The following is a 12,124-nucleotide window of genomic DNA, read 5'->3' as shown; positions in this document are numbered from 1 at the left end:
TTCACACCATACACATATACATATGCACACACACCACACACACATATGCACACACCACACCTACTGCACACACACACATACACACAGAGGACCAATGAGATGTCTCCGTGGGAAAGGAGCATGCTCTGCAAGCCTAAGAGTCTGAATTCAATCCTGAACCCACAGAAGCATACGATGAGAAACAACTCTACCAAACTATCCTATAACCTCCACGGGGCACTCCTCACACCCTCTAATGATGATAACATGATCAAAACATAGGTAATATTTAAAAGCCGCTGTCTGGTCACAGGGAACATGTAGCTTAAGGGGACAAAAATATCTGTAAGTTGACTAAAATAATGCAGTGCTGGGAATGGAGGCCAGAGCATCACTCACGACGGGCAAGCACTGTGGTAAACGAGCTCTGACCCCAACCTCTTACTTTAAACATCTATTTAACTGATGTTGTTCTGATCAGAAAAAGGGTGGAGCTAATGTATTATTCTAGTATCTTTCTTTTCTTCAGTTCATAACATTACTATTTATACATATTTTTCTCAGATATTTTCAAGCATTTCTAACAAACATACTACATTAGTCTTCCACTTATCTACAAGATAACCAATATCCATGGGATCCAATACTGTCTGGCCACTGCACACATGTGGGGCACATACAAGGAAGTAAAACACCCACATACATAAAATAAAAACAAATCATTCTTTAAAGAACCAAAATACCTCATTTTTAATTTGGAAGCCCAATTACCATAATATTGCATACTCTTGGGAAAGCAAGCAGCCGCTATGGTTTGCTGGAACTTAAGCATGTTAAGCTGCTGAGTGTCCTAGAATCCTGTATACCTAGGAAACTTTGTATAGTGACTCTTAGAAACAGGGATTCTTAAATTAAGTATTGAATTTGCTTAACAGTACTTTATTTTCATTGAGATTCTTGCTATATTTGATATGGGTTTTATTTAACGGGCCTCTTTTGGGGGGAGGCTGGAAAAGATGGCTCAGCAGTTAAGAGCACTGGCTATTCTTCCTGAGAACCTGGGTTTGATCCTGCCACCCACATGGCAGCTCACAACAGTCTCTAACTCAGTCCTATAGGATCTGATGTCCAACTGTACAGACACACATGCAAGTAAAACACTCATGCACATAAAACAAAATTAATTTTTTTAAAAAAAGGGTCCCTTCTTCATAGTCCCTTTTTAAAATAAGGAAGCTACTATATTAAAGGGATTTGTATCTGCTACATGTATGTTTTACACTTGTTATATGAAAAATTCTTACTGAACCATAAATATTTAATGTCTCCATAAGGCACAAGGCAAAGTACAAAGGAGTTAAGATACAAATTAATAATCATTTACAAAAAATGTATAGTGTAACAGAGTAGAGAGATTGGCTCATCATGTACCTCAATTAGGTGGATGGAATTCTGAGGTCAATAGTTTTAAACCACAAAAGTTGACAGCTTAGTTAAGAAAAGTTTCGAAATGTGCCCTGCATGACCAAGGATCACTGACTCTTCCCATGAACGGAGAAAATGTGACTGCTCTCTCTAGCTCAAATACACTTCAATATGAAACGGATTCGTTTTTGTATTTAAGTGGATGTATGCGTACATGTTTATTATTTCAGCCAAAAGTATTTATATAATTCTGTAATGCATACTTAAGAAAATGTACCCAGAGTGGGCTGCGGAATTGTTCAGTGGGAAAGTGCTTGCCTTATATGCTAAAGTTCTAGGTTCAAGCCCCACTACCACCCACATACACACCCCAAAAAGAGAAAAGTACACACACATATTTAGGCTAATCAAAAGATACAATTCCTAACCAAAATTCAAGAGAACAAACCTCTTAAAACCTAAATATCAGAAAATTTCCATGTCTAAATCATCTTAACATTAATCTTTTCCAATAAATTCTATGAGTGTAACCATATTATTTCTAACTATAAGGGACGGTGATATATGTAGTGCCCATTAGACAACAAGAACGATTCCAGTGATTTGAAAATACTAACTTTAATCTTTTCACAACCCTAAGAAAAGTATTATCTCCACTGGACAAAAGAGGAAACAGACATAGTAAATGATATGACCAAGGGTGGAGGAGCTGGAGAACAGCTGAGGTTCCACACCCAGCGGTCCTGCTCCAGAATCATGCTCACAACCAATACTTAAGTGGCATCTCTAAAGAAACATTACAGTCAAACCTATAATACTTAATCAACAGAGAACCTCCATTTTATGACAGGAATGGGAATTTATATGAATAGAATTTTAGAAATGGTGCAGTTTGTAAAATTTTGCCTGACATCTTAATTTAAATGTTTTATATTGATTTTTCTTCTTTGCAAAAAAAGCTAGCTATACATATGGGGGTTGGAAAGATGTTCAGCAGATAAAAGCACAGGCTGCTCTCTAAAGGACCTGGGTTTGACTCTCAGCACCTACATGGTAGCTCACAACCTTCTGTAACTCCAGGGGATCCAATGTCATCATCTTACCTACCATGGTACATGGACATACATGAAGGCAAAACACGCATACACATAAATTATTTTTTTTAGCTATGTACTTGATCTTAATGCATGGTGGTAAATGCCCATAATCCTGGTACTACAGTAGGAAAATCACCACAGATCTGAGGTCAGCTTGGGCTACATAACAGGACTGTCTTAACAAAACAAAACAAAACAAAACAAAACAAAACAAAACAAAGCCACAAATTATATAGTGCAGTTATCCCAATAAATGAGGATAAATGGGGAAATTAAATAATTGTTTAAAGCCAAAACACTAGAGCTATCTTTTAGAACCAGACAACAGTATGATTCCAGAAGTCACACTCTTAGTAATCATATTAATTCCCCAAATATCTTGTATTAAAACTAAGGATAACCACCTATAATTTAAGTTCTTATAATTTTTACTTCTAACATTGATTGAGGACAATGGAACATTTACTCTTAAACATACTATTAACCTTTACTTTTGTTAAATTTTTTAAAGTATAAAGTAAGAAAATTGTTACTAAGCTTACAAACTTCAGAAAATGATGGTCAAATCTCTGCTACTGGAAGCACTGGGATTTAATTCTAGTTTAAACTTAAATGATCACATGTCTACTGCTATTTCATGTGTGTGTGTGCATCTATCTACATACATACATACATACATACATATATGTATGTCTATGACATATAGACATGAAAACCATGGAAAGGGGGAAAATAACTTTATTAACACTATGTCGGGATTTTGTGATTAACATGCAAGAATGGTTAAGACATATGTGAAATAAGGACATTAAGCAATAGTTCTAGTGACAAATAAATATACAGTTATATGCTAGCTTATAGAGACTACAGAAACAGAAGCTACAGCAATGAGAAGCACAGCGCTGCCTCAAGAACTTGGAAAGGCTTCACAGGAGACTTGGGGAATGGTGGCTGTTTACAGAATAAACAAACTACAACCAGGGGTACAGATACTTAACTTTTCCTCAATTTTAATGACAAACTTAATCTACCAAAAATTAAGGTTTATTTGTAAATCTCTTATAGTAAGAAAAAATTAAAAATTTAAAACTGGGTAGATACCTTAATACTGAAAGTATAATTGTCAATAGAGCAAATTTAACTATTTTTAACAGTTTTAAAAATTACCTCCTGTTAGTTGCTCATTTCCTTGATTTCAGTTGCCATTGATCTAGCTCAATATGGGGGAGGGTTACATTCGTGCAAGTTAGCACAGCTTAATGGTTAACTCCATTCACCTGCCAACCTTGTGTGCATGCAGCAAATATCTGTGTATATAAGGCCAAGAGGTCCTGGTCTCTTTACAGGAGGGAGAAGTTCCAAATTGCTTGAAATTGAATAATTGCGACAAAAAATGCACACAATTAAACTATTCCTTTTTATTGTTCCTCTAGTAATTGCGTCCAGAGTTGATCCAGACCTTTCATCATTTGATTCTGTACCTTCAGAGCCAAAATCAAGATTTGCTATGTTGGATGATGTCAAAATTTTAGCCAATGGCCTCCTGCAGCTCGGTCACGGTCTTAAAGATTTTGTCCATAAGACTAAGGGACAAATTAATGACATATTTCAGAAGCTCAACATATTTGATCAGTCTTTTTATGACCTATCACTTCAAACCAATGAAATCAAAGAAGAAGAAAAGGAGCTAAGAAGAACCACATCTAAACTACAAGCTAAAAATGAAGAGGTGAAGAATATGTCACTTGAACTGAACTCAAAGCTTGAAAGTCTACTGGAAGAGAAGACAGCGCTTCAACACAAGGTCAGGACTTTGGAGGAGCAGCTAACCAACTTAATTCAAAACCCACCTGGGGCTCAGGAGCACCCAGAAGTAACATCACTTAAAGTAAGTAGAAATCACAGCATTCTGACTGTTTTCAATGTGGAGTTTTTAAAATACATTTTTAAGATATACTATTTCAAATACTCTGCTAGATTATTAACATACTTATTTTTTCCAAAAAATACTTTTTTTAAGAAATAAAATTATCTACTGAAACTTCAGTTCAGGTTTTGCTTTCCTAATATTATATTGGAAAAGAGCTAAAATTTATATTTCATATAATTAAATAACTTTGTAACATTCAACTATTATGCTATTGATAAATACTAGAGGTGATTTTTTTTTAAAAATTAAATTTAAAACTATTCTTCCATGAATAAAAGTAGATTAATATAGTAAATGGCATATTCTAATTCCTTTGAAACAGTGTTTCTTTACTTTAAATAAAATTAAGTTTTAGATATGGCAATTTTTAAATACAGTAGCAAAGTGTATATTATTTGAAAAAAACATAGGACAATGGCAGCCAATGTTCACTTTTCTAACCCACTCCTAGTTTAAAAATTGGATGACTGTTACAAGTAAATAAAAATTAAAAAAAAAGACAGAAGACATTTAAATAAACTATAATCTGTGTGCAGAGTTTTGTAGAGCAGCAAGATAAGAGCATAAGAGAACTCCTCCAGAGTGTGGAAGAACAATATAAACGACTAAGTCAACAGCACATTCAGATAAAAGAAATAGAAAATCAAGTAAGTAGTCGAATGTTGTCAGACTGTTGCACCAGTTGACGTAAACATGGGCTAAGACAGCACTCCCAGCTAACCATCTGTTTGCAAAACTTTCTGTACAACTAAGCAACTAACCTACGCCATACAGCTTTCTCAAGCATCCTACCAAGGAAACAACAGTCGGTCTCGTGGAATTGGGAGGGAAGGCGATCCATAACCGATTCCATTAACATGATCTTATTAAATTTTAAATCAGGTTATGAATTTGCTCTGCTCAAAGCCTCTACACAGCTTTCTATCTTGCTCATAGTCAGCCTTAGAACCTGTGATGACCCAGCCCTTCATTATCTCACTAACTTCCCTGCTATTCCTCAACGACATCAAACACACTGCTCCCCAAGGCCTCCTTCTGGGTGGCCTCTGTCTAGAATCCTGGGTTTTTTCCCCCTAGTATCTGCACTTCCTGTATACTTTTATGAAATACAAAATGCTCGGTGAAGCTTTCCCAGGCCAATAAATAAAAAATAAAAAATAAAAATCCTCTCCCAAAGCCACTACATTGTTTTTCCCCTCTGTAATATCTTTATATTTAGCATAAATAGAAAGCTATTTCTTGCCTATCCCTGAATTAAACTGGAAGATCTGTGAACCTGTGATTCTTTTCTATTACTTTAATTACTAAAACTCTTTATACAGAATACTGTATAAACACATTGTACAAACTCAATATTTTGGAACTGACTATTGCAATAGCATATTTAGCAAACACAAGTTAATAAAGTTAGCTAAGTTTGTAATTCATATCATTGAAAAGAGAATATATTCAAACATTTTAAGCAAAGCATATAGCCTTACTGGTTCTTTTCCTTTTAATCAATGTCTTTCTTGTTTCGTTTGCTTCATTCTCTTAATTTTGTTGCTCATTAAATAATCCTCTTGATTAAATGTTCCAAGAATAGAATGTCTGTCCATGCTGGGAAGTGCTGTTTATTCCTCTTTGCTTGCTTGTAGAAACGGGGTCAGGGCTCTGCACATGCTCAGTAAACACTCTCCACTAAATTGTCCTTTTGATATACTTACCCAGTATTCCCTAATTATATATACAATAGCATTTTAAAAAGTAGATTTATATTCCTTTATCAGCTCAGAAAGACTGGTATTCAAGAACCCACAGAAAATTCTCTTTCTTCTAAATCAAGAGCACCAAGAACTACTCCCCCTCTTCATCTGAACAAAACAAAAAATACAAAACAAGATGGTAAGATAATTTGGCCAATTTTCTCTACAAAATTCCCTATTCTTAAGACTTGATCTCTGACAGACCTCTAAGGAGACAGAAATATACAGAGGTGGATGCTCACAGCTAACCATTGAACTGATCATGGGGTTCCCAAAGGAGGAGTGAGAGAGAAGACTGAAGGAGCTGAAAAGGTTTGCGGCCCCATGAGGAGAACAACAATACCAACCAACCAGAGCTCCCAGGGTCTAAACCATCAGCCTGGGAGCACACAGGGAGGGACCTATGGCTCCAGCTGTCTATGTAGGGGAGGATGGCCTTGTTGGGCATAGATGGGAGTGGAGGTCCTTTGGTGAAAGCTGGATGCCCCAGTGTGGAGGAATTCAAGGGTGGGGAGGTGGGAGTGGGTAGGTGGGGGCACATCCTCAGGATGTAGGAGGAGGGGTATGAGACAAGGGGTGTCTGGGTGTAGGGAAATCGGGAAAGGAGATTACATCTGAAATGTAAATAAAATAACTAATTTTTAAAAAGGAAAAACCAAAACAAACAAAGACCTGATCTGATCTAGATAAGAGTAAAAAGTTATATATACCAAATGCTATCACCAGATGTCAATTTAACTGGATCCTGATTTGTTGTCTGCCTTCCTTCCTTCCTTCCTTCCTTCCTTCCTTCCTTCCTTCCTTCCTTCCTTCCTTTCCTTCCTTCTTTCCTTCCTTCCTTTCTTTCTTTCTGCCTGCCTTTCTTCCTTTCTTTCTTACATTTTAACACTATAAATGACATTCTTAAGATATAAAGCTGATAGAAAAACATGGAATTATTGATCTTATAGATATAAAATGATACTACAGGTATAGAAAAGGAATAAGCTCATGCTTATAAGACTTATGGAGAGCCACAAAGGTCATATTTAAAAATGACTTTCTAGTCAAGGCTTGGTGGCTCACAGATATAATCCCAGTATTTCAGCGGGTAAGGTAGGAGAACCAATGTGAGTTCAAGACCAGCCTAACTACACAGTTAGTTCCAGGTTAGCCTGAGCTAAAGTGAGACTGCAAAAAAAATAAAAAATAAATAAAAAAAACAAAATTTATTAAAAAGATTACTTTCTAAAGCAACAAACAAGATATATTCATGTGTACAAAGAAAACATGCACTTCTAAAACCCGAAAGATCATGGAGTTCTACTCAAATATTCTACTTTCCTATCTGCATAAACTCTTTCACAGGTTAAATAAAAGTTCCAGGGAACAAAATCACTATTTCCAGCCAAATTGCTGGAAAATGATACATTACCAAGAGTTCTTTCGGTTTCTGTAACTCACACAGGAGAACTACCTGTTAGCGCTCGTCCTGTACAGCCCGTTCCCACACATCTGTGGTTCGGGTTACAAACCAAACCCTGTGCTAAGCTTCTGCTCCTGAGGACTCTCACTATGCTTAACAAGATAATCCTTCTTAAAATTCTTGTTTTCTCCATTTTCTTTTAAAATAAGTAAGTTGGAAATGTTACTTTAATGTTATTTGGACAGTTTCTCACCCAGTAAACATACTTTAGCATAAATATTACTGAACATTCACAGCAATTCCGTGAAGTAGTAGTAAACTGCAAGCTCGAAAGACACTTTACTCTTAAATATTATTATATAATAATGTCTGTTAATTCTAGACCTTCCTGCTGACTGCTCTGCCATTTATAACAGAGGTGAACATACAAGTGGTGTATATACCATTAGACCAAGCAACTCTCAAGTGTTTAATGTCTACTGTGAAACCCAATCAGGTAAACCCTCCTAAGCAGAAAATGAGTTAGAGTGAACTCAAGATACTCATTACCTATTACCAAAACTAACCCTGTAATCAACTCACAGAACATGATTATTCATACAAATCTGGGATCATAATAAATGATAAAGTATATTACCTTAACTACATACTACCTAATTAATAAATCAACTCACAAAGCCAAAGTTAAAACCAAGTTATTTTTCCTGTCAACTTTACTAAAAATAACTACATTCATTCACACTTTCTAGGTAGTCCATGGACATTAATTCAACACCGGAAAGATGGCTCACAAAACTTCAACGAAACATGGGAAAACTACAAAAAGGGCTTTGGGAAGCTTGATGGTAAAGTGATCTCCTTGCGTCATTCATTAGTCTGTTGATTTAACAGTATTCGCTGGGTGTGCTGACACGGCCTGAGATCATAGCACTTTGGGGTGAGGGATGCAGCAGGTAGACTGAAAACTCAAGGACAGTCTGGGCCACACATCGAGATCTCTTCTCAAAAAAAAGAATTATAAATTAAGAAACAATTATAAAATAGGCTGTGGAAATGTAACAATAAACAAAAACAAATCCCAGCCTTCATAAAACTGATTTGGTAAACACAATACATGTTAGCAATTGCAATTATCTTAATTGTACTTATCACTATTACACATCTGCTCTTATGTATGCTTGTTGAGATTTAATTCTATAGTTCATGATTATAATAGTCATTAAGGACAACAGTACATACCGTCTGCTCTAGTGAGGGGTAATGCTACAAATGAATCGCAGAGATGGCATTATAGTACTCTTCCACTGATATCTTAGATACAAAGTAACACAGGTTAAATGGAGCTGGAGGGATGTGCTGTGGCAGAGCACTTGACTGGCATAACATTGGGACTGATGCCCAGTGGCACAAACAAAGTAATAAAACTACAAAATAAAAGAGTTAGAAGGAATAGAGTCACTGTCAGAGATATGGTATCTAACTACTTAAGTACTAATTTTAATTATTCAATATTATAAATATATACTACAGAACTGTGGTTCTCTGAATGCTCTAGAATATATTTTATTTTGATTGTAAAATCAATCTAAAAATAAGCAAAAAAATAAAAAATAAGCAGATACTTAAAAGCAAAAAAGCACACAATAGATACTTGTGAATGTGTAGTATTAACTTACAAAGTAGAAGTCATCTGCTATTTTACCAAAAAAAAAAAATGTTAAGACTCAGTACTACTTGATTATTTTTAAATTCTCTATTCACGGTACTACTTCAATCTCTAAAGAGAGGGCCCATTCAGTGGTATTTTGCAGTTCTAATTCTTCTGGGATTGAGTTTAACACTAAAATAAAGGACTGACAGTTCAGAATGCTGGTTTATTTCTAATTAGAAACTAATCATTCCATTTATAATCCCAAACTGAAGTTTCCTAGCTCAATAGCAACAATATTTATTCTCATCATTAAACATTTCAATATAGGTTATATAATGATCTACTTCTATTACTACAGTTTTTAATCCCAAATAGCTTTAATTATAGAGAAAAATACTATTAACAACAAATCATTCAAATCTCATTTTTAAATTTATTAGATTCTTTTTCTATGAAGAAACTTCGTATTTGAGGAAAATGCTATCACTGTTATCTAAAACTGGACATATAAAAGCCTTCTCTTGACTGAATGTGGGTATATTAATGAACAGCTGATGATAAGGTGGTATCTAATTTACTTAAGGAGGTACAAGTGAGATATTACTCTCTCAATGACCAAACCTAAAAATATCTGTAGTAATGTAATGTGTCATATATCAAACATTTTGTAAAATATATTTTTGAAATAAAGTTGGGTTAATCAAGACAAGATTTAATATAGACTTAACTAATGTTAAGGGAGAAAAAGTCACACTTAATGCTGAGGATATAGATCAGTGGGAGAGTCTTTCTTAGCACATGCATGAGGTTAGATTCAGTCTCCAGAACTCAAAGAAAACAAGATACACAGACAGACAGAACAATCAATTGATAAAAAACAGAAGGAGACAGGAAGGGAGGGACAGTGCATATACCCAGACACAGACATGAGTTTCACAAAACTCTATTAATATGAGGTTTAAAAAGGATTTGTTTCGGGTTTTTCAGATAGGGTCCCATGTCCAGGATGGACTCAAACAGTCTGTGTAGTAGAAGACTTTAAACAACAATCCTTTCTGTCTTGACCTCCCAAATATTAGCATTGCAAGCACACACTGTAACACCAATAATATAAATGTTTTACAAGATTTCACAGTAACCCAGGAATCAGAACTAAACTCATTTACATCAACAAATTGAAAATAATGACAAGAACTGGCCATGGAAAAATGATTGTACATACTTTGTAATCACAGCACTTTGGTGGGAAGATATCATCTTTGAGACCAGCCTGGGATAAATAGTGACATCCTGACACACACCCCGACACACAGACAAGTCAGGACCTGATCTGTAGTTAACATCACACAGGGTTTTTTTTCCCCTAACTTTTCCTTTAGGAGAATTTTGGTTGGGCCTAGAGAAGATCTATGCTATAGTTCAACAGTCTAACTACATCTTACGACTCGAGCTACAAGACTGGAAGGACAGCATGCACTATGCTGAATACTCCTTTCACCTGGGCAATCACGAAACCAACTACTCACTACATGTGACTGAGATTGCTGGCAATATCCCCGAGGCCCTCCCAGAGCACAGAGATCTGATGTTTTCTACATGGGATCACAGAGCAAAGGGACAGCTCTACTGTCCAGAAAGTTACTCAGGTATCTCATTAATGACAACACTTTTTTCTTCAAAGTATCCCCTATGGTTTTAGCTATTATCTATAATATGTTCTTTAAAATACTAATCTAAAGAAAGCATTCTCTCCAAAGACAAAAAAATCTGTTGATTGTAGTTTCAAGTGTCAATTCTGGTTCAGCTATTTTACCTGGAATGTTCCTCATTATGTTGATGGTGTGCAGGAGTCACACAGTATAATGAATACTGGGATACATGCATCTACAATATAACAGTTATATAAAATAAAAATATAACTGTGGAAAAATCTAACAGCTACTAGACATTTACCCAGTTAAACCACATGTCTGTCTTCTTTAGGTGGCTGGTGGTGGAATGACATATGTGGAGAAAACAATCTAAATGGAAAATATAACAAGCCCAGAACCAAATCCAAACCAGAGAGAAGAAGAGGGATCTACTGGAGGCCTCCGAGTGGAAAGCTCTACTCTATCAAATCATCCAAAATGATGCTCCAGCCTACCACCTAAAAAAGCTCCAACTGAACTGAGACAAATTGAAAGACCAATAAATTAAATATTAAAATTCTCCCAATCACTGTCGTACAGTAATCTGGTATTAAATCTTTACTGGAAAGCTTGAGAATCGCATTTCAATTAGCTTTAAAGTCTTGTTAAGATCAGATACTGTCGAATCAATGTAACATAATTTATCTTTTCAACCAAACTCCTACAGTATCATTTATTCATGTTTGTGATATGGGAATCAATTTAAGATGGTCCAAATCATCTGGGAGTGGTGGTGCACGCCTCCCCAGGTTTCCGGAGGGAGAGGCAGGCAGATCACTGACTCTGAGGCCAGTGTGGTTTACAGACTATGTTCCAGTACAGCCAGGGATACACGGAGTAACCTTGCCACAACAAAACAAAACAACACAAAATGAAACCAGAAAAACAAACAAAACAGAAAACCAAAATTACAAAAACAATAGTTCCAATCTAAATCATAACTAATGGGTAAATTCTAAATCGTTCTTAAATTTAAAACTGGGCATAGGTGGAAGAAGAGAACCTTGACTGCATGAAGGCTGGATGCCCCAGGGGGTGGGAATTTTGAGGGTGGGGAGGTGGGAGTGGCGGGGGGCGGTAGATAGAGGTTACATCCACAGAGAAGAAGGAGGAGGGGTGAGGGGGTTGGGGGTTCCTGGGTGGGTGGGGGATGGGGTAAGGGGACAACATAGGAAATGTAAATAAAACATCCAATAAAAAT

General features: G+C 35.9%; 2 protein-coding genes across 2 annotated transcripts in view; one reads left to right on the top strand and one right to left on the bottom strand.

Annotated features, from left to right (window-relative positions):
- Dock7 (dedicator of cytokinesis 7) overlaps positions 1-12,124 on the bottom strand; it is a 198,439-nt gene that overhangs the window by 105,518 nt on the left and 80,797 nt on the right. The window lies entirely within an intron of this gene.
- On the top strand, positions 3,830-11,497 carry Angptl3 (angiopoietin like 3). Its single transcript, XM_028778778.1, has 7 exons — positions 3,830-4,389; positions 4,968-5,078; positions 6,201-6,315; positions 7,964-8,077; positions 8,331-8,426; positions 10,612-10,878; positions 11,216-11,497. Exons 1-7 carry the CDS (start codon positions 3,895-3,897, stop codon positions 11,383-11,385), a joined length of 1,368 nt encoding a protein of 455 aa, XP_028634611.1. The 5' UTR covers positions 3,830-3,894; the 3' UTR covers positions 11,386-11,497.

This window comes from Grammomys surdaster, unplaced genomic scaffold, assembly GCF_004785775.1.
Source record: "Grammomys surdaster isolate TR1022 unplaced genomic scaffold, NIH_TR_1.0 341, whole genome shotgun sequence".
Classification (NCBI taxonomy): Eukaryota; Metazoa; Chordata; class Mammalia; order Rodentia; family Muridae; genus Grammomys; species Grammomys surdaster.
The sequence above is the reverse complement of the archived record's forward strand: the minus strand, read 5'-3'. Positions and strand labels throughout refer to the sequence as shown.

Bases quoted from the DNA above. Each gene is read 5' to 3' on its own strand.
- Angptl3 (XM_028778778.1), top strand. From the start codon at position 3,895: ATGCACACAATTAAACTATTCCTTTTTATTGTTCCTCTAGTAATTGCG. The intron at 4,390-4,967 runs GTAAGTAGAAAT...ATCTGTGTGCAG, and splicing joins CAGAAGTAACATCACTTAAA to AGTTTTGTAGAGCAGCAAGA. The intron at 10,879-11,215 runs GTATCTCATTAA...TGTCTTCTTTAG, and splicing joins CTGTCCAGAAAGTTACTCAG to GTGGCTGGTGGTGGAATGAC.